Genomic DNA, 26554 nt, shown 5'->3' on the forward strand with positions numbered 1-26554 from the left:
AGAAAAGAACTAAAATATTAAAGGGACTGAAAAACAGCAGGGACTGATGTCAGCTAGCAAAGCACTAAACTCTTTTAATCTGAGGTGAGAGAAATTACATTTTATTCAAAATAACAGGTGAGCAATGAGCTCCTTCAATGCACGAATGTCACAGATATAAACAAATCTGATTGTACGCTCATGTTTAGTTTTGGCTCCAGACTGACATTTCTCTGCATAAATAACACAGACAAATAACATTCACGAGTCACCAGGCAAATTGGTTATCATTTTATAGTTAAATATTGAATTCAAACCTAGTTTGTCTCAAAAGATGCACACAAATATGTAATTTCCTCATTTATTTTATGAAATAAATAGGCTTTGGGTGACGTGAGTTTTGAAAATTTGGGACCAACACCAACTTACAGTAGAGAGTCTGTACATTGTTTAAAACCAGATGGATCCAAAAAGATAAGATATTATTGTCTCTTAATAAATCAAATTACTCTCAGCTGGTGTAAGACAATAGAGTCAACTACTACTACTGATAAACTGTCTACAAATTGGCCTGGGCAAATGGCACAACAATGAATAATGAGCTTTGTCCACAATTGACCAATCTTCAGTTTGATTAATTATATCTAAAATCCCAATTTGTAGTATGTGGGAAAAAACAAGATAATTAGGAAACACAGACCCTACTGGAATATGAATGTATTTTTCCTTTAATACCAAGTTTTAATACGGGATCAGCACTTCCAGCAAAAAGTTAAATTATAATATTACTCACAGATTTTTTGTAGATTATGACTAATGCAGACACATAGTTCTCAAAAGTTTAACTTTCTGCCCCCCCAAAAACATTGTGGCTCAATGCAATAAATAAATAAAGAATAGCATTTCAAGTAGAGAAAGTTAGAAACTTGCAGAAAAGGTAAGAGATTTGCCTTTGAGTTTTTAAGCCAAGGAAAAGTTTTGATTTTAGATAACAGTTTTCAAAGCGTACTTATACAATAAAAACAGCCAGAACCACACGCTTTAACAAAACTTTAGAAAGATGAGTGGGTGTGGTCTGGTCCAGAACCTTCTAGATTCAAACAGAACGTAGAAGGGACTGGCTAGTCAGGCAAGAAAAAAGTTTTTTTTTTTTAGACAACAGAATGTTATTTTTAACACAAAACAGTAATATGGAACTGTAGGAACTGTATCCTGTGCTCTTACTGTTTAAAAAATATATATATTACAATCACAACCTTAACCTGCATGTGGAGGACGCATACAAGTTTTTCTCATTTTCAGTATATGAACAGGCCATGCTTTATGTGAAAGAACCTCCAGAATTCAGTCACTGAGCAGCTTAAACTGCACTAGCACTCATTCATGATTGGCTGCAGTAGTTGGTGTTTAGGTAGTGACTTTCAGATCAGAGAGAACAACTGGATCTCTCCATTGAAACTGGCAACCCAAATGAGAGACACACGTGGTGCTCATACTTCTTTCTAACAACCATCTTGAAAACCAAAGCACCAATGTTTTTATAATGAACAATAAATCAGCATTAGAATTGTCATCAGTAAAAACTATATTTGATTACATACAGTTCATTTAATATTACCATCTGGTCTTCACAACTATTTAAGAATAGTCAGATTTGATTCTATTCATTAGAATTTTTTTATTGTATTTTTTTTTCTACTAAAATTATTCCTTCCTACCTGCGCTCCTAACTCCCTAAACAGCCCTATTAGCACACAGTGCTGGCTGACCCTTTTTATAATTGAGCCCTGACAGTGATGCATGGGGCTGTAGCTTTCATTTGTACACACAAAATCGTGCTCTTTTTAGCTCAACATTTGGTGCTCGAAAACCAACAAAAGGCTCTCATTTACCCGTGTGAGAGGAGAGCTGTTGACATCGCCATCATAAAATAAATCTTTGCTCTAATTCATCTGCTGCTTGTCTCTAACGAGGCTCGGATAATTGCAGCTCGTGATGCCTTCACTTTCCTCCCTCACAATGGGAGAACAGACGCACAATGTGAACCCTGTGTTGCTTTTATTCTTCCAACAGCGAGCCACAAAGAGGCGGTAGATTATTGTGAATTATAATTTCTTTTTATTGAAAATTCACAGAGACGCTGATGAGAGCCCACGGTGGAGGTGGGGTTTTGTAAATAGGAGATGTGTGATTTATATGGTTCATTTTAAACAGATGTAAAGTGGAGAAAATACAGGTGCACTTTAAAGTGAATAGTACAATAGAGAAGCACCCAAAATCCATTATTTGAGAAATCTAGGACGTAATGTTATCAAAGTTTTGGACAAACATTAATATTCTTGTTGGTTGTAATCTTTTGGTTCTTACTTTATACTTGTTTTTTTTTTTTTTTTTATTTCATGTAAAAAAAAAAAAAAAAAAAAAAAAAAAAAGGTACCACAGAGGCTGAAAGTTCTTGGCCTGTCCAGCCGGACTCCGGAGGTGCTCAGAGTCACTTTGGCATGGGCCAGTTAGGGAGAGGCCACCCCCACCTGGGGAGCATTTCCATTACTTTGGATGTGATAGAGGTATAGCAAGATACACCCAGTGGTGTAAAGCAGACTTGTGCCGCCACGAGGCACTGGACAGCTCTCAAAAGACAGGTGCTCAAGGACCATCAACACTAATGGGAAGAGGCACAGTAACGGGCCTCATTTATGACACGTTCTTATGAATACATTTGTACTTAAGACCTTCCTACAAACATTTTTGGCATTCACAAAACTTTTTCTTAACTGGAAATATTCTTCTGGAACTACCCTTCTCCTTGCTATTTACTGCAGGTCCGCGATTGCGGAAAGCGTGATAAATACTACGAAAGCTCCTGCTTTTTTCAATTAATTTATGACTTAAATATTCCCTTACTGTGCGTGTTCATGTGAGTTTGGACATTTGAAATCACCGCTGAAACTGTAAAACAGCTGTAGTCAGAATTCCTCAGTCACTCTCTCCCTCTCGCTTTCATGTGTCATAATACCAAATCCCATATTGACCATATTTGGAAGTTCAGAGGAGGTTTGTAACCAAATAAATATTGATTTTCTATGTAAATGAAATGCAAATGAGTGTGGAGGTGTTAGGCTGGGTGTGAATTAGGTGCAACTGTCACTTAAGAAGGAATTTGAGATTTTAAGAATACTTTGAGAATCTGGCAGAGAGTTCTCAGCATCTTCTTAAAGTGGAAGTTACGAACATGTTTTAAGAAACAACTCATGAATGAAGCCCAATGAGCAGAAGAGTTTATGAGCATCACGCTTCTGTTAACGGACATGCACCAACAGAAAAGAAGACAGTGCTTTGTGGCACTGAGCGCCAGAAGCAGAGGCAATTACAAAACAAGCAAATGCACAAAATGTTCCTACAAAGCAGCACAGGATACACAGACAGCACAGTAGCAGAACACTGCTCTTATTGGTGCAATGTAATAGTATGGGCTTGGTCTTTGCTGCACAGTACAAGATCCTGAGCCATGTTACTGATGATAGTAATGAGGTTTGCACTATTTGTGTTTTGCTGATTTTCTAAATGTGAAATGACCAATGAGCGTGTCTTTTTCCCAAATATCATTGATTTAACAAGACTTTGGGTTTACTCTTGATTTCTCTGTTGTTTTGGAAGAATTGCTCACTGCAAGATAAATTAATGTAATATTGAATTTCTTTCTGGACTTTTTGGTTGGGGGTCACCTGCTTGTTTATATGGAGATGTCATTACTTTGCCTGGAAAGTTGCACAGTATGATATTAAACAGCTCAACTTTACATTTATTCAATTACAGGTTTTTTCTCACCTAAAAACACTTGGAAAAACAGGGATTCTGACTGTGAGCAGAGTAGCCTCTGCACAGATCACACCTATAACTTGGTCTGATTTGGTGAAGATAGAAAGGTTTAATACCATACCATTCCAGACAAAGTAATAACATCTCCATGGAGAAAAGCTTTTGACAGATCTTCTACCAGAAAAGTAACCAATACACCTTTAACTATGAACCATCATTTGGATATTTTATACTATTCTAATGCATTTTAGCTCTATATGTACACATTTTCCACTCTCCTTCTATATGGTCTAACATAATTATTACTTAAATCACCCATTGTAATTGCAACTATCTATGCAGTAAGTGCAAGAATTCTACAAGTTCTTTTGACCCATCTGTCAGCTCATCCTTTTCTTTTCATTGACTGTGTCCCTATTGAAACAGCCTAGAGACACAGTCACTTTCCCTGCAACGAGAACTGAATGTATAGAACCAAACTAGTGAATCAGCGTCCTTCAGGTTGCACAAAGCCTGTACTTTTACATTGTGGTTGGTCTGATTTTCATTTACCTCAGAATCAAAAGACACAGGCACATCACTGATAGCTTCAGTCTGTGAAAATTAAAGTACATATAGCAGATTTTCATGTTTTGTGTTATGACTTGGTTTCGCAGAATAGTACCGGTGGTAAATATTTATCATAGTTTTGCTTCAGTTCAGAGGCAGTTTGTGGAATAAAGTTGAGAAGAAAAGTACAAAAAACTGTCAGTAGTGTTGGTTCTACCTATGTCATCAACACAAAACATTTTGTCCAAAATAGAGGTTTAATTTACATGTAAGCAACGCATTTTTACTGGCTGTTTGATTGATTGCATTTATATAGCGCCTTTCAAGATACCCAAAGTGCTTTACAGTTCATTATTCAGTCACTCCACACTCAGTGGTGGTAAGCTACTACTGTAGCCACAGTTGCCCTGGGGCAGACTGATACAGGCGAGGCTGCCAATCTGCGCCATCAGCCCCTCCGACCACCACCATCACTCATGCTCACACCACTATCATCAAACTTTGAATATTAATTTAACAATATTAAGCTGTGGTCATATCTTTTTATGAGTTATTATAAATATTGTGTAATTTAGTAACTTTTGCCCATTTCTTAGAGTGTGTTTGCAGTTATGGAGCTACCTCCACGTCACATCTGCTTTCTCTGTCTGTAAGCAGAAAATACATTTATAAGATAAGATGTTTACAGATTTATAATAAACTTTGTGGTGTGAAATAGAATGTCCATTATGTTTAGTTAAAAGTCCTATATTACACTAAACTAACTCCTGTGAGTTTTCATACATGCTGTTAGTCTGTCTACATTTCCAAAGTTCTAAATGCTCTGTTCTACCTTGTGATGTCATGTAGCTGTAGTGTTCATGTTTATAGCTACATTTTACCTTTTGTTCAGTACAGATTGGACATTATAGGGATGAAATTATCCAAATGATTCTAGTCAAGGTGTTTGGAGTTTAAAAACACAGTGGAGCTCTTCCTGTATTATCACATCACAAGGTGGAATAAGTTGTTTCCTATTTCAGAGAAAAATATGCAGGATTTTAGTTGAACATGTGTGAATGAAACAATACACAACTCCAGGTCTGTTTTTGATAAGGAAACATTATAACAGATCAGAAAATAGGATAATACAGGCCTTTTAATATTGTTGCATGTTGATATTTGTAATACAGGGATTTTGTTTTGTTTTAATAAAACCTTAATATCATTCTGTTAATTTTAGAGAGATGAGTAGTCTAACTTGTCACATGCACTTTGATAACTAGTTCTGCTGAGTTGAACTATGATGGTATATTTCATAAAGTTTGCTTGGCCTTGTTAGACAAAGCTTCTTAAACATGGCGCACACACAATAGGCTGCCCTACATAAGATCTTCAGCTGCAGAGAGAATCAGGACCATGGACAGTGAACAGTGCCAAACCAGGGAGCAGGACTTCAACATGTGGCCTGTCCTGGATTTATGAACACTGAGGAAATCCCATATACAGAAGACTATATTTGATCTCACAGTCATATATAAGTACAAGATACTGAGGTTGTTATCTGCTGATTATCAAAGAAGACATATTACGCTATTAAGTGTTAAACTACTAACTTACTATTAACAACAACAATGTGAAAACAAACATTTTCTGAGCATTCAAACCTCAAATGCAGAACCATGCAGGATTACTTGAACATGCATGAATCAATCAAAATACAACTCAAAGTTTATGGTGAGCCAATAATGTTACAACATGGTTAGCACCTAGAGATAAAATCTTGTTTTCAAGGGAAACTTGATGGTATTAAAGATGTTGGGCATAATTGGACAGAATGGAAAGAATTACTTAAAGCTAAATATATTTCATGCAAGCAAACTTTTATACTCCCAACAGAACTGTATTTATTGCCCTTATTGTGATGCTTTAGTTTAACAGAAAGAGTTTGACACACAAAGAAGAAAGAAGAAAAGCAGATTATTTCCAGCTCCTTTTTCAGAATAGAAGAAGAGAAGAGAATCCCCTGATCCAGCACACGTCAGCAAAAACACAAGTGTAGACTCTTTAATCTAACACTGGAGGAGGAGGAGAGGGGGAGCATCATGGTTAAAGGCAATACAACTCCTGATCCCTGGAGATGTGTGTATGCTTGCAGATAATAGGACAGTCTATAGTGTCTGATATTGTTGTTATAATACAATAATTTCAAATGCAATTTCAATATTAAAGAAAAGGCTCAATACTTGATACCAATTTTGGTAACTCATTGCAGAGATGGGTCTAGGTTTTTGTTTTGCAAGTCTCAAATAAGTCTCAGGTTTTTGGTCTCAAGTCAAAAGACAAACTCATCCAAGTCAAGTCATAGTCCTGTACTTTGATTTTCAACTCTTTTCAAGTGTTTATACCGAATTACAGAAAAAAACATCAACTTAGTAATAGTATTTGAGAAAATGGTAGAATTATCCTGGTCAAAAATAGGTGAAGAGGGACATGTTCCAGTATGTATCTGCAAAAGGATGTGCTATCAACTGTAAAAAGAATACTATTTTCTTAACACATTTATATTTTTGACACATTCGAGAAGGCTTACTTTTCCCTCATTTACCAAACAACTAAACAGGATAATAATTCTACAAAGAAATTGCTGAATATTTAGCTTTAAAATACAAAAAAAAAAAAAAAAAAAAAAATTAAATATCTATTTAAAAAAAAAAAAAAACTTGGAAATTGGAAAACATTTAATTATTTTCTATTTTCAAACAGCCATCAGTAAAAGAATAAATAAGCCATAAAAAATATCATGTGTGAGATGAAGAAAAAACCTTCACTCTCTCAGTTAATTAGCCTGTTTGATGTGGAGCTGTACTGTACTAGATGGTAGTGAGTGAGATCGTATTTTGTGAGATAGTATTTTGAAGCACATCTTAAACATCAGAGCACAGAGGGCTGAGAGGGGAGCCGCCTACAGTCAGTGGCAATACAGTTCAAAGGCTCCACAGGCCAAAAGGGAGCAGATCTGTACTCTGTGTCAAATGAGATTATACACAGAGAGGAAGTCAGCATTTAAAGACGTTTAGATGATGAGAGCGAGAGGAGCTGTTAAGAGATACGATATGGGTCTGCGGTCGATTGGATCATTTCAATTACAAATAAGTAAGTAGCAAATCGCAATGCTAAATGAAATCAGAGAGGAACTATTTTGGTGTATACAAGTGTGCAAAGAGAGCAAAAAGTGTACTTGAGTTTACATTTTTAAGAACATTAAAAAAATAAATGAGTATTGTATTTTAAAGGGGCACTATGTAACTTTTCCAAGACAGTCTGGCTGCAGACCTCCAACAGGACGTACCTGCACCCACATGCCCCTCGCCATTTTCATTAGTGTACTATAATTAATATGCAAATTAATGACATCATTACTGCTTTTATTAGTTTTTTGCCTCAGTTTGCTATCAAATGCTATCTAAAGCTAATTTCAATTTTGCACTTCAAAAAATGTACATTTAATATCCCCTACATTTCTAAAAATGTCATTTTAAAGTATGTTTGCGTTGTCTCTGCTCTACTCTTCTTCCACAGGGAAATTAGCAGTTCAAAAGATGTTGTCACAAACATAATACTTATTGTCAACATGTAGCTGACAATTATGTAAACTCAAATAACATAGATGTATGGTTATAAGAAATTATAAATATGTTGTTTCTTAAAACACGCATGCACTCTTACTTTGCTTGCCTCTCAACAGATCCGACCAGGTGTCATCACCCGCTTGTCTCCAAGGAGATAGATAGTTTTAACAGCATACTGGAGGAACAGGTATCACGAAAACATTTGTAATCCAGTAAATGTAAGATAGATATGTTTAATGCCATACCGTGGAACATACCAGCCCACACCATTAAAGTTAAGTTTAAGTAAAACTGTATGCAATTCCACACCACATAGGCTTACAAAAGTACATAACTATCAAATATTACTTGTCATATCAGTATTTTTCCATAAACCTTAAATTCTTATACAATAATTCAAAAAGTCTATAAATAATGTCTTATCCCCATATAACTGAGCAAAATGAGTCTTCCCCCAGTACACATAGGCCTATATTGTATAAGCAGTGCTTGAGGTCAAAATATGTTCACTGTGTACTGTCTGCATTGTAAAGTGTTTTATGTTGTGATTCTGATTATGAGGAAGTGCACTGTTAGCATGCTAGTTTTTTGAAAGTTGTGGAAAATACTGATAAACTCATTGCTGTGAATAATTGGGCCGCTGCAAATCGTTTAAATTGAAAACGTTTTTAAGACAATAAAGATCAGTTACAGTGTTTCAAATTGTATAACACAGTTCATTTCTTGTTGTGCTAATATTTTGAATATTTATCTCATACTTTTAAATTAAGTCAAATCTTGCAAATTATACCAGCATCACATATGTACATGTTAAACACCTTAGCGATATCACAGCTATAGTGGAGCTTCATCTGTTGCTATAGCGATGAGTGAAATAAGCCTTATGTTAAATGCATATAGCCGTTTCCCTCAGTACCTCCTACAGACAAACTATACATTACTGTCTTCCCTGCAGCAGCCCAGGGAAAGCAGAAGCCCCTAATCTGTTTTTATGTAAATCATTAAAGCATCACATGCTCTGTAATGCTTTCTACACCATCAGCATTTTAAAACTACCCAAACTGGAATCTCATACACCATATTTAACATGTGTGAGCCGTGTTGTGCTCTGAGGGACTTCATCATCTGATAAGTTGGGCTCTCGCTGCTATACGGTTTACATCTAAACAGGAGCATTGGGGCTGGGAACGACGGGTGGTTTTGTCAAAAGATCCACAGAGAAGCTTCTCCACAATCTCCTTAGGAATCGTGAATGCCTCGGGAATACACAATGGACTCCAGAAGCAGAGGGGGAAGACCCAGTTCTGTTGAGATGGTGGGGATTTGAACATAAATTGGTTTGTAATAAAACTGTGGATGTAAGATGATTCACAATTGCATCGATGGACATGAGACGCCCATGAAATGCATGTACTCGGTCACTAGTTATCAGGTATAAATCTTATATATAATCCTATCGTTTCTTCAATTGAAATGCACCAGGTCATGTGGACTTAACAGATGTAGTCATTTACAGTTTCTACTTGAATACAGGTGTTTAAGTTTCAGAAATGTCAAATACTTCCCATACAATGTTACCTACTTGTACTTTAAGCATAACTTCTGCTTGGGTACCTGACAGTTCAGTTTGTGTTTTCACAAAGTATATTGTAAAATATTTAGTGCATCAGACTGCTGTGTGCTGTCTGCATCTAAATGTGAAATATTTTAGTGATTGCAACCTTGGAAGTATGAGCTGCACAGCGCTCTAGGATTGACTGAGCTTTGGCAATCCAACCCTGCTTTACTTCTCTATCTGAAAAAGCTGTTATATACAGGGCTGTGCTAAAATATTGAAATATCAATAGATTGTGACTACGGCACATCAGTACATCATCAAGTTTGTGAAGTGTATTGTTTTGTATCATGCTTTAGTATACTATACTTTATATTTATGGAGAATAGCGGTGTGGAAGCATGGGTTACGCAGGCTGAGTGTTGGACAGAATAAAACAGCTAACCGTACGGAGGGTTTGAACAGGGCCCAGGAGAAATTGGTAAATTAACCACATCAAAATATGCATGGAACCTCTTCAGGCATTTATCTGATGAGGACGTTATAACATGGTAGAAATCTCCAAAAATAATACTCCTTCTTTGAAATATATATCATGCATAGATGTGTAATATTGTATATTGATTATTGAAAGCATCTCAAAATTGTGAGCTATGTATCGTGTATAGTAACAAATCATAGGGACCCTGTGATTCTCAGCCATAGCTCTAAAGCCATGAATGCACCCAAAAATGAATGCATATGAATATTATTTACAATGTGCTAAATACCATTGTTTTATCCTTACCCCATGTAAAGTTTTATATTTGAGGATCTGTTTTTTTACACACCTTGCTAGCTTAACACTAATGCTTTCACTGTCGAAACAGCCAATATTCTCCATTGAAATCACTTAGCCCCATAGCTGCACTGCTTATTTTGGGCTCACCGGAGCACGCTGTGGCTGCAAAGATGAAACACGAGCTCCTGTAAGGCGCTCATTAGAGTTGGGACATTTAATCGATTCAGAAATCCATCGTGATTGGTTCTCCGCAGAGGCCTGGGCAGCGCCGTGGACATCTGTACCACTAATAGCCTGCATATCTGGCCTCATGAAGACATCTCACTGCACACACTGGCCCATATCCTCCCATTAACATGTTGTCTGCTTCTTTAATATGCGTTTTTTAATGTAGCATATTTTTCATGTTAAACCGCCTATGCAAACTGCAGCTATGGCTCTGAATGGCCTTATATATTCTGTACGCTGTTGTTTTTTGTCTTGAGCAATTTGGAACGCAATGGGGATTTTATGCAGCTACAAGCGTGAGTTATGTATAAATTAAGTTATTGGAATGTCCTGTGATAAAATATTAATGTGAACATAAAAGAAGTTTAGAACCCACTTCATAAACACTAGTGGTATGAGTTAAAGGGCACTATGTAACTGTTTTGGTGGGGGGTGTGCCGCATGCTTGTCTCCATGAGGATGTTATTGCTTTGTCTGGAATTTTACATATAAACTTACCAATCTCGCATTTATTCAGTTGTTTTTGTGTGTTTGTATCACTCAAAAACACCTTCAAGATCATGTACTTTTACTGTGAACTGGCCACAGATCTGATCTCACCTTACTTAAATAGTGTGTCTGAGGAGATATTTTAAATGAAATATAAATAAAACAAACAAAGAACAAACAATTTAGCCTTCTTGCCAATTGTCGAAGTAATAATGTGACTTTCATGACACTTTTTACACTATGCAGTTTGTCTGAAGTGTTCCATGGTATGACATTAAACCGTAAATCTGTTTTGCATTTATTCAGGCTTCAGATATATTACCAAGGAGAAAAAATATATATATTTTATTTTCTCCACAAACCTGCCTTGAAATTTGCCTGGTGGCATCAACTGTTTTTCTCCATGGAGATTTGTAAAGTATGCATAATGGAACATTCCAGGCAAAGCAATATCATTCATAACAACAAACATGTGCCAGACCTTTATATTCAAACTATAAAACCCAGCCACTAATATTAAAGGGACAGTCTGGAATTTTGGACATAGAGCCTCATTTCCTAGTTAGCCAGAGTGTTGGAGAGTGTCCAGTCCTTGTATATGCAGAGGTCGCTGGTGCCAGGCTAGTTAACCTGCCATTAAAAACAGTCTTACCCACTCCACAAAGCACCCGAAGCAAATCTAATATTGCACCAGACTGTCGATGTAAATGTCTGTGTTGATAGAATAATGTTTGAAATAAAACTAACCTTGCATCACATGAATCGTCGCATGTTGACTGATTATTTTCTCAGCACCGGTGGAATTTTACTTTGCCGGTAAGATAGGTGCTTGGTGATATCAGTTCGCCACTGCCAAGCTTTCTATCAGGAAGTACAACTCGCTGCTGCTGCTCAGACATAAATCCTTCAAATGCAAGGTTGGTTTTTAAATTATACTATTAGCACAGACATTTATACTGAGTCTGGGGGTAATAATAGATTTGCTTCGGGTGCTTTGTGGAGTGGGTAAGACTTTTTTTTGTGGCAGACTAACTATGGTCATTGACACGCGCTAGCCTAGCACCAGCGACCTCTGCAAATACAAGGACTGGACACTCTCCAACACTCTGGCTAACTAGGAAATGAGGCTCTATGTCCAAAATTCCAGACTGTTCCTTTAATTAGCCACACACATGACAGCACTGGAATGGCCTGATAACCTCTTCGTGACCTTTTTCTGTAATTACATCAGAGCAGGTGACGGGGGTCCTGATCGACGCCCTCTCCCACACTGAGCGAGGGCCCGCTGGGAGCCATTTAACAGCCCATTCAGCAGGTGAGGCCCAGTCAGGGAGCAGCTTTAGCATGGATTATAGAGAGAGTCATATGTAAGAGGGTTATGAGGAAGAACAGGTGTATGAGAGGAAGTGAGGAGTTACAGTGTAGTAAAGATCCAGATTGGGATGTTTTGACAATCTGCATGTTAAATACAAAGTAAATATGCAGTTTAAAGCAACTTCAAAAAGGAAAAGGAAAGCAAAAGAGGAGATTTGCATAGCGAGAATGCTAATAAAAGTTTTAAAAGAATAAAGTGCTTTGAAATTTAAATTATTCTGTGAAATGTATGTTGACTGTGTATGGTCAAGTTGTTTTTACTGTAATAAACTATAATTAAAAATTGCTGGAAAATGGCATTTTTAAACACTTTAGTGCATTACACTTCTCTTGTGGGAGGTCTGCCACCCGCTTGTCTTCATGGAGATGTTGTTGCTTTCACTGAAATGTTCTATACTATGGCATTAAAGTATCTGTTTCCATGGCGATAAGCAGCCGACACCACCAGTTCAAGTTACTGGTCAGTTTTAACAATAAAAACATGAAAAAGACAGATAAATACAATGCCATAGTGTAGTACCCAGTGGAATTCAAGAAAGCAACTACATCTCCATGGAGACAAGTGCCACCATAAAAGTTCCATAGAGCACTTTTAATCATCCTTAATCGTGATACAGATATAGGTGATTAAAATGTTTCGTGAGACAAAAGTAGATTTATAACGCACATTTCGATAAATATTTCATCATTCTATTCTAAAATAAATAGCAGTACAATGAGCACAGAAACAGCAATCTCTACATTTGCAACTAAAATTTTCTGTGGTGTCATGAAAAGGACATGTTAGTACTTAAGTGGGACGAAACACCTAAACCCACAACCTCATTTCAAATAGAGCTCCTAAACTGGGCAGTACCTGGAGGCGAGAGTAAAAGACAAGGAGGAGCGGGGTCTAGAGGTAGAGTAACAGTGTGACTGGTCTAACCCATATCCACACAACTACTGAAAATTGCAGAGGCCACTGAAGGCAGCACAAACCAAGATTTAGGTGTTTTTGACCAGAAAGCTTTACCTTGTTTGCACTTAAGTTGCCAACAAAAAAAAAAGATTAGGAAACAGTAGATAATGTAATTAAAACAATATATACAATAGGTAGATTTATGTTTAGTTCAAAACACAAAAAAATGCTGACTCTGTGTCTTCTTTTAAACACATGTGATCTCCAACATCCACCCTGAACTAATCACAACATTTTGAAAGCTTTCTGCACCACTCACTCTTACCTGTTTCTCTGGAGGTCTGTACGAAGGCCTCCACCCCGCTCTCCCCGTAGTTCCCCTCCGAGGCCAAGGTGGAGACAAAGTTCCAGCCCATCGCCGTGACGATGTCCAGCATGGCCTGAGCCTGGTACGAGTCCGGAGGCACCACGCGAGAGAAGAAGTCATAGCGCGTGTTGTCACTGAGCTCAGGGGCCGTGGACGCGTAACTGATCTGAGGAATCTGTGGGAATAGAGAGAGAGGAGAGTTTAGCAAATCATTCAAGAGGAAAATTATTATTGGGGAATTTACTAGTATGAGGCTCTCTCTGATGTTTTTTGTTGAAATTAAAGGTGCTCTATGTAACCTTTCTGGATGGGGTCCGCAACCTGCTTGTTTCCATGGAGATGTTAATGCTTTTATTAAAATTGTTCATAGTATGGTATTAAACTGCTCTCTGTCTTATTCAACTACATGTGTTCTTTTTTATATATGTAATAAACACATATGATAAATAGCCTAAAAATACATCCATTCTTATTGTGATTGGGATCGCCTCTCCACAAATCTAACTTGTAATTTAGCATGCAAGTCTCCATGGAGATTCATAGTCATACTGTGGAACATTCTAAACACATGTCCATAAAGATAAGCAGATGATGGACCTTCCAGCAGACGAGTTCCACAGCGCACCTTTAAGTTACGCATATCATACCAGTTTCTTGTTTCTGGAGAATCTGATTTTTATAATGAGCATAAAACCACTCCCCGTTTTGTTTTGTTTTCCATAAGAGAGGTCAAAACCTTAAAACAAAAAGAACTACCCTGAAAGAAGCTGAAGCCGTGTTATTAACTAACAACTCCCAAAGATTAATGCTGTGTTCTTGGATTAGACACTTGTGTGAATGGGTGATTGGTTCCTTGATATAAAGTGCTTTGAGTGCCTTGAAGGTAGGTAAAATCTGGCCATCTACCTCAGAAATGTTCCTGAAGGCCCATATCTAGATCTTGTTACCTGACCAGCCAGAACCACCCTCTTTGACAAAACTTTACAATGACGTGTTTCTGTACGAATACATAATTGGAGACAAATTATGCAAAATGTACTTGGTTTTAATTATATAATAATTATGTTCTCTCATCATCTTACTTTGTTCGTATTTTTGATTGATTCATGCATATTTAAGTAATCCTGTTTTGTTCGGCATTTGAGACTTGAGACAGTGCTCCAAAAATTCTAAATTTTCAGAATATTCTACTTGCACTAAAGGTGCCCTGTGAAACTTTTCAGTTGGGGGTCTGTCACCTTCTTGTTTCTATGGATATGTCATTGCCCTGCCTACAATGCTCCACAATATGGCATTAAACAGATCTATCTTACATTTATTCAATTGTGGTTGATAGCTCAAAAATACCTAGAAAAACTGAGTTTCCTCTCCACAGAACTTGGTCTAGTTTGGACTCCATGAAAATAGAAAAGTTTAATGCCATACTGTCACATATTCCAGACAAAGTAATAACATCTCCATCAAGAAAAGCATTTGATGGACATTCCACCAGAATAAGAAAGTTACACAAAGCAGCTTTAAAGTGACAAAACATGAAATATGTTAATAGTTTCAAAAGGTTTATAAGCCCTATAAAGTACAATACGGCAAACTCAGTCCAAACAGTCTGACCTTGCTGTCCACCCTGCATACATTGTGTTAGTATGTGTCTCTCATACATCTCCGGTGCACAGTGGGCCTGCTCCTGGATAATGGGTTCTAACAGGACGATTGAGGGCCTGATTGATTTCCCTTCAGTGCTGATTTGGGCCAGTCCCTCATCAGGATTCAGACCGGACCAAGACCAGAGAGGAGAAAGACAGCTCCCGGCCCGTGGCGATACAAGTGTCAGTCACAGGCACACAGAGGAGACAGGCCTTAGTTAGAGCTCTGTTACTGTAAATACTGAGCTGTTGGTGGAGGATGCTATCACAGCACAGCATCTCTCCCTGTCTGTTTGTTTAGGCCAACAATCAGCAGATTCTATTACACTACCCAGTTCATTTTTTATTATAGGCTAAGAAAGTTTACTAAATAGCATACAGGGAATTTTGAATGATAAAACTTGGGCAGCAGTGGTACAGTAAAATGTTGGTGGTTCAATTCCAGCTCTGACTAGAGCTCAGTGTTGTCATGTCCTTGGGCAAGACACTTTGCTCCACTTGGCTACAAATGATGTGAGAATATTTGTAAAAAAAAATAATAGGTATAATAATAGGTGAGCATGCTCGGCCTGTAACTCAGCATGGCCATGTAGCTCAGCATAAGCACCACCTTCTTGTCCCCATAGAGAGAACAAAGTTTAAAACCGCACTGTGGAAAAATCTAAGTAAAGTCATGGAGACGGGCAGATGGCAGACCCCCCCACCAAGTCACATAATGCCCCTTGTAAAGAATTTCCCCTTGGGGATGAATAAAAGTTATTCTGACTAAAGTGGGTAGCTACAGAAAATCGTGTGTCTAGGAAATGTTTGTTAACATGCTATACATTTTCTACTAGCATTCAAGTGTTATTGGTGTTTTGCTTATGTATATATCTGACACTAAACAGACCAAGGAGAGGGTAACACAGCAGCTGTTTGACTTTGCCCTCTTGTTAGCATCAGTGCTGTGAGCTGAATACTCATTACAGCCCCATCACTGATCCACACATCTCACCAAACAGGGCAGTCCCTCACTCAAACAGTCTCCACTGACTGCACACACACACACGCACACACACACACACACACACACAAGGCTGCACTCGCACACACACACACACATCCACGCAGGCCCACACACACAAACACACACGTGCGCACACACATACACACCAGTCCTCCTGAGAGGTCTGGACCCAGCTGTTACACAGGTCACATGATCACAGGTCACATGACAGTGCTAAACCAGGGCGGGACTCCAGGGAACGACATCCACAGTTGGGAAGTAACTGAATACATGTACCAAGAATACATATTCAGAATACTTTGAATTTTGAGTAACTGTATATTTATTTTTTTCATTTGGTGACATTACAAATACAGTTACTCTTCTAAAATCACAGGATTGCATAAAGGTTTTTTGATTATGTAATTTAGGCTTCAAACTGCACATACTCTGAGAGAAAAATAAACAACTCTGTTCTTGTGGTGAGTGCATGTGTGATTTATCCATCTCCAAGTAGTGACAGGAAATTCTTTAAATATGATGAAACAAAAATAAAGCTGTTTTAGTACTATGTTGCATCTTTACACAATAATTTAAATGCAAGTTGATGTAAAGGTATTCTAACTATTCAGAGTACTGTAGTCTGATTGGCCCATGTATCGGAATAAGTTACAAAATACATTTTAACGCAGGTATTCTGCAAGTAAATACATTTTCAAAGTATTCTTCCCATCACTGATCACATCCATAGTCTACTCCGGTGTTGCACTATAGTATATCTATATATCGGTGCCCTGCTATATTTTTTACTCTTTACATTATATATATATATTACATATATATATATAGATATATATAGATAGATAGATAGAGTAATATTAATCCATGCAATTCTCTACATACTTTTTTCTCAAACCAAGTTACATCACTTAGTGTCTTGTCATGGGAAAATTCACTTATTTACACAAGCCTGGCGAGCCCTTCCTTCTCCCAGTTTGTATGGAGTGTGTTGTGAGAGTCTAGGATACTGCTCAAAGAAAATAATCCCTCTCACAAGTTTGGCAAACCAATCACAACCGTTTATTTGTTGTCTCATTTCTTGCTGTGTCAAATGTGGAAGGTATTTTCTCTCAAATATCCCCTAGTGTCTGTCTAAAATTGTCTGTTGGCTCCACATATGTGCTATAGGGCTGCAAGCTTAACTGTATTACACAGCAAAAAGTAATATCCAGGTAAGTTAAAATGACTTAACTTAAAACTGTTCACTTTATTTGAGTAGATTCAACTTGGTAAGTAAAATTATCACCAAAGGAATGTGTGTTTTTCTTAATTCAAGCAACACTAGATTTTGTTTCTTATTTTAAGTGCAAAGAGCTGTTGTTTCTCTTTTCTTAAGTAGATACATTTTCATATTTAAGTACAAAAATTCTTGGTAGATACACTGGTAGATAATTTTACTTGTTACATGGAATTTACTTAAATCATCATCATAAATCTTGTTATTCAAATAATCTTAGATTTTAGTTTTTCCTGTGTAGTTCGTCGGTTCATATTTCAGTGTTTTTGTCAATTCTTCTGGAGGTGGTTAAAATCTGAACAGACTCCTTTTAAAACATAAATCGCAAATCTATACTCGCAAACGCATAGTATGACCAAAAAATTACAATGGATATTTTTCTCAAAACTTGCAGCCCTATTCCATTCTTTCCATTCATTTTAATACAGATTACCCTTTCATTTCTAATTTCTGATTAGTAAATCTACTTATCAGTCATACCCAATGGAATTTTAGGATATAAAACAATATAGGGAAAAAAACATAGCCTTGGTTGGTCAGGGTAAAAAAAGGCAGCCTCAAGTGAGACCTGTTTATGTTTCAATGAATTATAAATAGGATGTTATTAACTAAAACCTTTAAAAACTGTTTATTAGTCGGTATAAAGTAATGACTCACCTTATAAACAAATCAGAACAGAATAAATAAATCTGTGTACCTTTCTTGCGACATACTTACTTCTATTTGAGTAATATTAACAGTACCCTTACTTTAGTAAAAGTTTTGGTTACTATCCCCATGTGAGTAAGTGACAGAAGCTTTAAGATGACAATATAAAATGATTAGTGTTTCTTTCACAGCTCCTTCAGATATAATTTACTTTGTTTCATGTTTGTCTGTCCCTTGACAATAACACATTTTGTGCATTAATGTTTTGTTCATCAAATTACATTCAATTCAAACCATAAATCAGATGTTACGTCCCAAAGGTTACTCTTTAAGTTACTCTTACTTGAGTTGAGTTTTCCCAGATACATTTTTACTCTCACTTTAGTCATTTCTTGGACCACTGCCTTGCCTACCGACCTCTGACATTCAGTAAAAGAAAAATAATATTGTAGCATGCATGGCGACTGAGTAGTAAAACCACTGACTATAAAGTAGGCCAAGTGATAGGAGCCTTTCCGCAGCCGGAAGAAATGTATATCTATTTAACCTCATGAATAATAAATCATGGACTCATCACAGACTCTAATACGAAACAAACAAATTGAATGGATTACACAAAGGTCTGAACTTGCATTGAGAAGCAATAGGTTTTGACATGTGCTATCTGTAACGCTCCAGGCAAGCTTAAAGCAATAGTCCATTTCAGATTGATTGGCTAATAAGATGGTCAGTAATATGCATTGTCCATATACCAAAATAAAAATAAACATTGTACTTAATGGTGCATACTTCTCTTGTTGTTAAAGACACTTACAGTATTTATTAGTGAACCTACATCTACCATCATTTTACATTTAGTGCATTGTAAACAGCAATATTAAAGGTTGTGGGTCCCCATTTGCTTGTTTCTACGGATATGTCATTGCTCTGCCTAGAATGTTCCACAATATGACATTAAACAGCTCAAATTTATATTTATTCAATTACAGATGGTTTTATAGCTCAAAAATACCTAGAAAAACTGACATTCTGACTGTGAGTGGGATTGCCTCTCCACAGATCTGACCTGTAACTCGGTCTGGTTTGGTCTCCATGAAGATCGAAAGGTTACAATACCATACTGTGAAACATACCAGACAAAGCAATAACATCTCCATGGAAACAAGCATTTGACTGACCCTCCACCAGAAATGTTACAGAATGCACATTTAATTATGGTTTAGTGGCCTGCCTTTATTGTGGAATTTCATCATATAAGCAGATTTTCTTTTTACAGTGCTTTTATTGTTAAAAAACTACATTGAATAATTTCATGTAGCTGTGTGCGAGGATAGGGGGTAGGTGAAAACTGCAATGTGCTGAGCACTCATGCCTCAAGTGCACAACAATACAGGATTACTGAAACATAAAACATTGAAATAGAACTCTGAGTAAGGAAATTATAAGAGAAAATACTCTAATTATAACATGGTCCAAAGCTCATAATTGATTTGTCATTGTACGTTATATTAAGACACTCATTACATTTCATATTACTGTAAGTTTGTCGATTGTGAAAAACCTTCACTGAGAGGTCCTGATCTTTCATTGCATCAAAATGGAGCATCAATCCCGAATTAAAGCTCTGAAGAATTAAACTGAACATGATGCAAATTAATAAAAAGTGATGACATTAAACAGGCTCCTGTGGTGTACCAGATAAACCCATAATACTTTGTACTTTCATATCTTTGATGTCTTACAAGAAAAAAGTACCACGTCCACTTAAGCTGTACATTCAATATAGCTCCTGCAGGCAATCAAAGCACGCGGCAAACTGGCGGTGGTCACGGTCGAGATTTCCCATAGAAACTAACAGCGTTTGTTGTAACTAACAAACTTTATGGTATGTACACATTATAAAAGTTAGAAGAAAGCTTGAGCCTTTTACCGGTTTTGCAAAGCTACAGATTCTGGGCTAGAAGCTTGTCAAGACGCACATTAATTAAGATATGAATGTATTTTTTACATCTATATAATTTTATTTTCATTTATTTAGTTTTTGTTAAAGATTTAACCATTGTGAATAAAAACTGAGTCTATTAATAAGGTTTAAATCAAAATAAAGACAGAGTTGCTAAATACTGTTAATTTGCATAACGCTAATTCACTGTTCAGAAATGTCAATTGTAGAAAATACATCACAAACTAAAGTTAAAGCTGTTTTTTGTGTGTGTGTATGTGTGTGTGCTTATTACATTGACATGAGTGATTGAGCCAGCTAACTACAACATCTGCACATTAGTATGAGCACATCATGTTTCACTATTGTATCATTTTCACATCATTGAAACTGTCAATTTGACTGTCGACTGTCAAATGTCACTAATCTTTAATCTGATTAGTTTCAAATCATAAATCATTGTCTATAGTTTACTTTTAAAAGTATCAAATAGTCTAACTAAGTTCTATAATGTATATGTTCTATATATTTTTTGTACATGTTCAGTGTAATAGAGGGCCTTGAAAGGCGCTATACCTGATATTTACTGTCTTCAAATAAAATAAGTATAAAAAGAGAACTAGTTCATTTCATAGTCTGAGCAATGTTCAATCAAACTTCCTGATTATCGAACAATAAGATGCTTTCTAATTAGATGCAAAACTTGAGACCTGCTTAGACAAAATATATTTGTATTGAGGTAAGTCACATTTTGCTCAAATATGGGAAAAAACTGGCACTTTAACTCGTTTTATTTGCAAGCATGACAAGTTTCTGTCTCCAACAGTCTCCAAAAGTCTACGTTGCCAACTTTAACAGCTTGTGAATATATTCCTTCTATATGCATAAAATAAAATCCTGATGTTTATTATTTTTACTATTATGAGCATACTGATGTCGTAAAGCCTATGGAGTGGCGGAGGTCGCATAAATCAGTTTTGGTTGCCATATTTACGCTTGCATGCCTCTTGTCGGACGCCATGTTGGATGTATACTTTTGATGACAGTGACTGATGCCCGTCATCGTCTCCAGCGTTCTACCCCAGTGAACACGTGAAGAAGAAATGCATCTAAAGTGACAGCAAGCGTCCATCATGTCCCCCTTCGCTGTGCGCACGCTTTTATTTTTAAATGAAAATCCCATTCGCCATCAAACCATCAAATCGTCATTTGGTTAAGAAGTGCTAGAGGTAAATGTGACATGTCTGTGTCTATTGGCCAAGACAGGGATCAAACGTAGATAAATCAGAGTCAGAAATGTTTAATTGCATGTTTAAATCCCTGTAAATAGTAGCGGCAGGGATTGGAGTACGAAAAGGAAGGTTAAAATTAAGACGGGGTTTGTATAATGTTTAAAGAGTGGGTATTTTACGTTATTGGCTATTAACTGCTAACATAGTTATAACCATGTTTCACTTTGTTTTGTCTCTCCTCCCTCCCTTTGCTCCCTGCACTAAGTCACTCCCCCTTCAGAGTGACATCACATAATCAGCATGCATCTTGCTAATAAAACTACTGCACATTGCATCAGGTTTGAGTTGTTTTGTATCATGCTTTTGTAGATATATGGAGAACTGTCACATGGGAGCATGAGTGACGTAGGCTTGTGAGAATCTGACAATTCACCATAAGGAGGGTTTGAATAGGACCTGGGTGAGATCGCAAAAATAAACATGCATGGATGACATCTAAAGCATCTTCACACAAGTGTTTGATGAGGGTACAATGTTATGGTAGAAAGCTCATATATCCCCCTTTTTAAGTTGTAAGTGTAAGTGAAGGCAACACAAATATAAAAAAAAAAAATAGGTACACAACTGAACCTAGGTTGTCTTAACCTGCTTATAGAGGACACCTGCAAGTTTTTCTCATTCTCATGGCCACGCCTCATGATGAAAGCTCAGAACCTCCAGATTTCCCTCACTGAGCTGTAGAGGAAGCACAAGCACTGATTCATGATGACCACAGATGCTTCAGTTTAGGCAGGAGAGTCCTTTTAGGTTTAAACCAACTGGATTTCAGCATTGAACCTGGCAACCCAAATGAGAAACACATGTGAGGCTAATTCTGATTTCTGATTGGATAATCATCTTGAGAACCAAAACACTAAAACATAAGTGGGATGTCGTGTCTAATGATTTTGTAATTAAGAATAAATAAGCATTACAACTGCTATTTAAAAAAGCTATATGTGATTTGAACATGTCTACATGTCTACTCATCTGGGGACAGATATTTAGAAAATGTTGCATTAGAATTGAAAGGATTTTTTAACTACGGTTTTATGTGCAATTATAAGGTACTGAGCAAGCAATATCCCCTGATAACTCAATGGAATAACTTAAGGTAAGTCTGTGAATGTGATCCCTTATTCGTCAAGGTCAAGTAGTTATCTAGACACTTTGTTTCAGATAACAATACGAAAGCCATCATCAAACTGAAAGCATCACTAAAATGTTTCTTCCATAACCAAGTCTGAATAAATTGCTCCTATAATGACTATAAATGTGGATTAGATAACAAACATAACATAACTAGAAGATCATACAGAACCATTATTTTACATGTTATTTATTGCAGCGCTTCAAAGCTTTTTGTTTGTGAGTGGTGACTGGTCAATGCAGCCTTCAGAGATCAGAGTTTATACTTAAATCCAGCAGTGGACAGTGAGCAGGCCACACAGAGGGGCTTTCATCTGGTGCACAGGGAGAAAGAGGTTGAGAGGGAGAGAAATGGAGCGGGGGAAAGAGAGGGAGAAAGGGAGAGAAAGAGGTGGGAGAGAGTTCAGCCTGAGATTAGACATGGAGTGAAAACAGGAGTGATCCTCCCGGAGCAAAACAAACGACAAACCGAGTCTGTGTGCTTCTTTTGTTATGTTTCAAAGTGGGAAAAATAAAAATGTGTTTGAAGTGACACTGATTAATATGGAGTTACTGGCAAAATAAGAAATATCAGAAAGCAACATCAGCTCTTGATAAAGATCACTGGGGTTACTGAAGACTAGTTTTAGGAAGACCAACCCAAGACAAAATAAGGTGCACATTCTTTTTTTTTATTTGATCTTTTTCTTGAACTTTCACATGATTTAAATATTTTTGTAATGGCAAATAAATCACTTCTAATCTGTTAGATCACTTTTAATCTGATATTCATATCTAGCTGACTTAATTACATAAATCTTCTCTGACAGAGAAAGGAGCCTATATGCAGCAATACTGAATGCAGCAATACAGTCCCTCATTTCTTTTATTCAATGTACTGCAGATTGAAACATGCCATAGTGAGTGATCCTCCCTGAGTTTGTTTGTTGAGTCTGTTGTCCTGTATCCTCCCTGTGTTATCTGACCCGGACTGGTCTGGGATCAGCAGGACTTCAGTCAGAGCATTGATTCTGCCAGGCTGGCGTGGTCTCACTTTCGCAGATAAATAATGAGGGACATTTTTGGTATTTTGGGGAGGAAACTGACACCATCCTTTGCGGTTTATTTTACCGTCTAAAGGACAGAAGGTTTGACTGCCTTTGAGAAACCCAGAGTCAGGATTATACACAGACAAAACAAAACAGATCCATGGAGCTATCACTGCTGTTAAACACCCTGCTCTGCGCACAATCATTTTGATTTTGTGCCAGTTAAACTTCTAATGCAGTTTTAATCTGCTAAAGGGCTGGAAACTGATGTTAAAGTTTGATTTTTCAAAGGAAAATGCCTTTGCCCCATTCAGTGTGTTATAAAAATTTGCAATTTGTATAAAACAAGAGAAAATTATGATATCATGTATTTATTTGAAGGCTTTCTTAAAAACAGAACTAGTCAATTTTAAATAGTTTGCAGTGATCCAAAGTTGTTACTCATTTACATTATGCATTCTGAGCATCTATAATATTCACTGCAAAGAGTTTATAACCTCTTTTCACATCTCTCATAAGTGACAATAAAGCTAGCAACAAGTACCATGCTAATGTGCACTTACCAAACAACGCTTTATAATTAGATGCAGACAGTACACAGCAGACATATTTGAAAGCCGCTTATACAATTTATCTGTACTGTGGCATGAGACATTTTGCTCAAATATGTGGGGGGAAATTGCCTTTGATAGGTGTCTATTAATGAGACTCATACAATAACAACCAAGTGTGCCCATTGAGGCATTTTTAGGTTGAGAACCAACCACCATAGTTCAAAACGTTTGATTTGAATTTGCAACTAAACATTTTGCGGGTTTGAAATTGTCAATATAATTAGTAAATGGTTGCCTATTTTGCCAGTTAGTAAGTGTAAGTAAGTAAGTAAGTCTTTATTTATATAGCACTTTTCACAGACATTATTCATTCACTCTATACCTGGTGATGGTAAGCTACTGTTGTAGCCACAGCTGCCCTGGGGCAGACTGACAGAAGCGCAGCTGCCATGCCAATCGGCGCCAATGGTCCCTCCGACCACCACCATCACTCACACACACACCACTTTCATACTAGGCCATGTGGGTGAAGTGTCTAGCCACTAGCACCAGTTAATATACTTGTAACTAGGGCCCGACTGATATGAATTTTTTTTGCAGCCAATATGAGACCGATAAAATGGGAGTTGGAGGTGCCGATAGCCGATATAAAAGCAGATATATTTAGTGATGTAAAAATTCACTGTAAATCTTTTATTGATTATAAAACTTAAGTTTGGCTCTACTGGATTTTAAATTAGGTTTGTTTAGGCTACATTTATTATTATTCTGCCTCTTTACAGTCATATTTAAAGACAGTAGGTCGGCCTAATGGCATTTTTGCATCACATTCTAGCGAGTAAAGTAAGTAAACTACACTATTAGCCTTAAGTGGTATGCGTGCATGCAGCAGTAATTAATTATATGCATCATTCACACCTCTATTCACAACTCATTTACATATCAATGCATGTCCAGTAACATGTATACAGCCACTATAGACACTTTACACTAGGCCAATGGAAGAGAAAACAGGCTGTTTATGTGTGGTAGCTACAGCAGGTAGGAGCAATGAGAAAGAACCAAAAGTAGCTTCAAAACCGACACATTTGCAAAACTCACCGCTCATACCGGCTCCTCTCAGATTATAAATCTTCACAAATAAGTGTCCTTTTAATCCTGACTCAAAACGATCGTCCGTAAAAAGAATATAATCCAGCATGACGCAACAGCTGTGTGCATCCTCTGTCTGTGAGACAATCCTCTCTTCTATGCAGAAGCAGAAGTTTTGTTACTGGCCTAAAGGGAGCTGAAGTTCACTTTTATTTCTAGTCAGTATTTTGGATCAGACACAGAAGTGTTTAAAGGCAGCGCCGTGTTGCGCACATGAATCAGGCTGCGCACGGGTGTAAACAAGTGCACGTGAGTCACGTGAGTCTGGGGCAGTACCGCGTCATAAACACAGACAAATTACTCCGTAGATAAATTTTGATGTGCGCCACATATTAGCACATTTATTTGGCTGTAAATTGGATTAAATTGACATAATATAGAGAGTCTAAGCTTTATAACCTGATATAACATGTTCACGTGGACTATCTGCCCATATCAGCAAGATTTAGGCCAATAGCCAGTATGTCTCCAAGTGCCCAAAACGGCCGATACTATATCGGCTAACTAATATATCGGCCGGGCCCTACTTGTAACAGGTGTAAGAGGCTGTACCAGAGGAAGCGTCTATATCAGTTGATGGGCCAGAGAGTCAGGAGCCATATGAGCAGATGGAGTTTGAACAAGGTGTAAGGGAAAAGCAATGCCACCACAAAAAACTTTTCCACTCTAGGTTTGCCACAGTAAATCAGTCTTATTTAACTTAAGTAGTCCAATTCTCTCATTTATTTTATTCTTATTCATTTGTTGACTATTACACCAGATGCCCTTCCCGTGACCATTCTGTCAGTTTAGCTTTGGGGAAGAACTTGCTATGACTGCAAAATACTACTGTACGTTCACAATAACAGAGTCTTAATCATTATTTTTGGAAAAATAGTTTTACAAATAGTTCGATTTCATTTGGCATTCTATCCCACAACAAGGTCACTGGTTCACTTCCTGTGTCTGGGTAGATATCCTCTAGTCTAGTTTCACTCACCAGTCTAAAAGTTGCACATGGTACAATAGGGTAATGCACCAGCGAGGTACTCCTGACCATGATCTGGACCCCAGGCTGATCTGGAGATGGCCCCCAAGGCGCTACAGTGGAGTCACCCACTAGTGATGAAGAATGGGTCAAATGCAGGACAAATTTCCTTATATCTACAGGGAAAATAAAGTGTACCTTGCTAAAATTAGGTTTCAAAATCTAAATAACAATAACAAAACTCTAGATTTTTTTTTCCCATTTTATG

General features: G+C 37.2%; 1 protein-coding gene across 1 annotated transcript in view; it reads right to left on the reverse strand.

The window, feature by feature from the left end:
* The window catches only part of grm8b (glutamate receptor, metabotropic 8b), a 105569-nt gene that overhangs the window by 62908 nt on the left and 16107 nt on the right, over positions 1-26554 (reverse strand). The window contains exon 2 of the mRNA XM_020934311.2: positions 13609-13825. Coding sequence (XP_020789970.1) covers positions 13609-13825 — 217 coding nt within the window. The remainder of the gene's footprint in view (positions 1-13608; positions 13826-26554) is intronic.

Source organism: Boleophthalmus pectinirostris, unplaced genomic scaffold (genome assembly GCF_026225935.1).
Source record: "Boleophthalmus pectinirostris isolate CB_2022bp ecotype Guang Dong unplaced genomic scaffold, ASM2622593v1 HiC_scaffold_2, whole genome shotgun sequence".
NCBI lineage: Eukaryota > Metazoa > Chordata > Actinopteri > Gobiiformes > Gobiidae > Boleophthalmus > Boleophthalmus pectinirostris.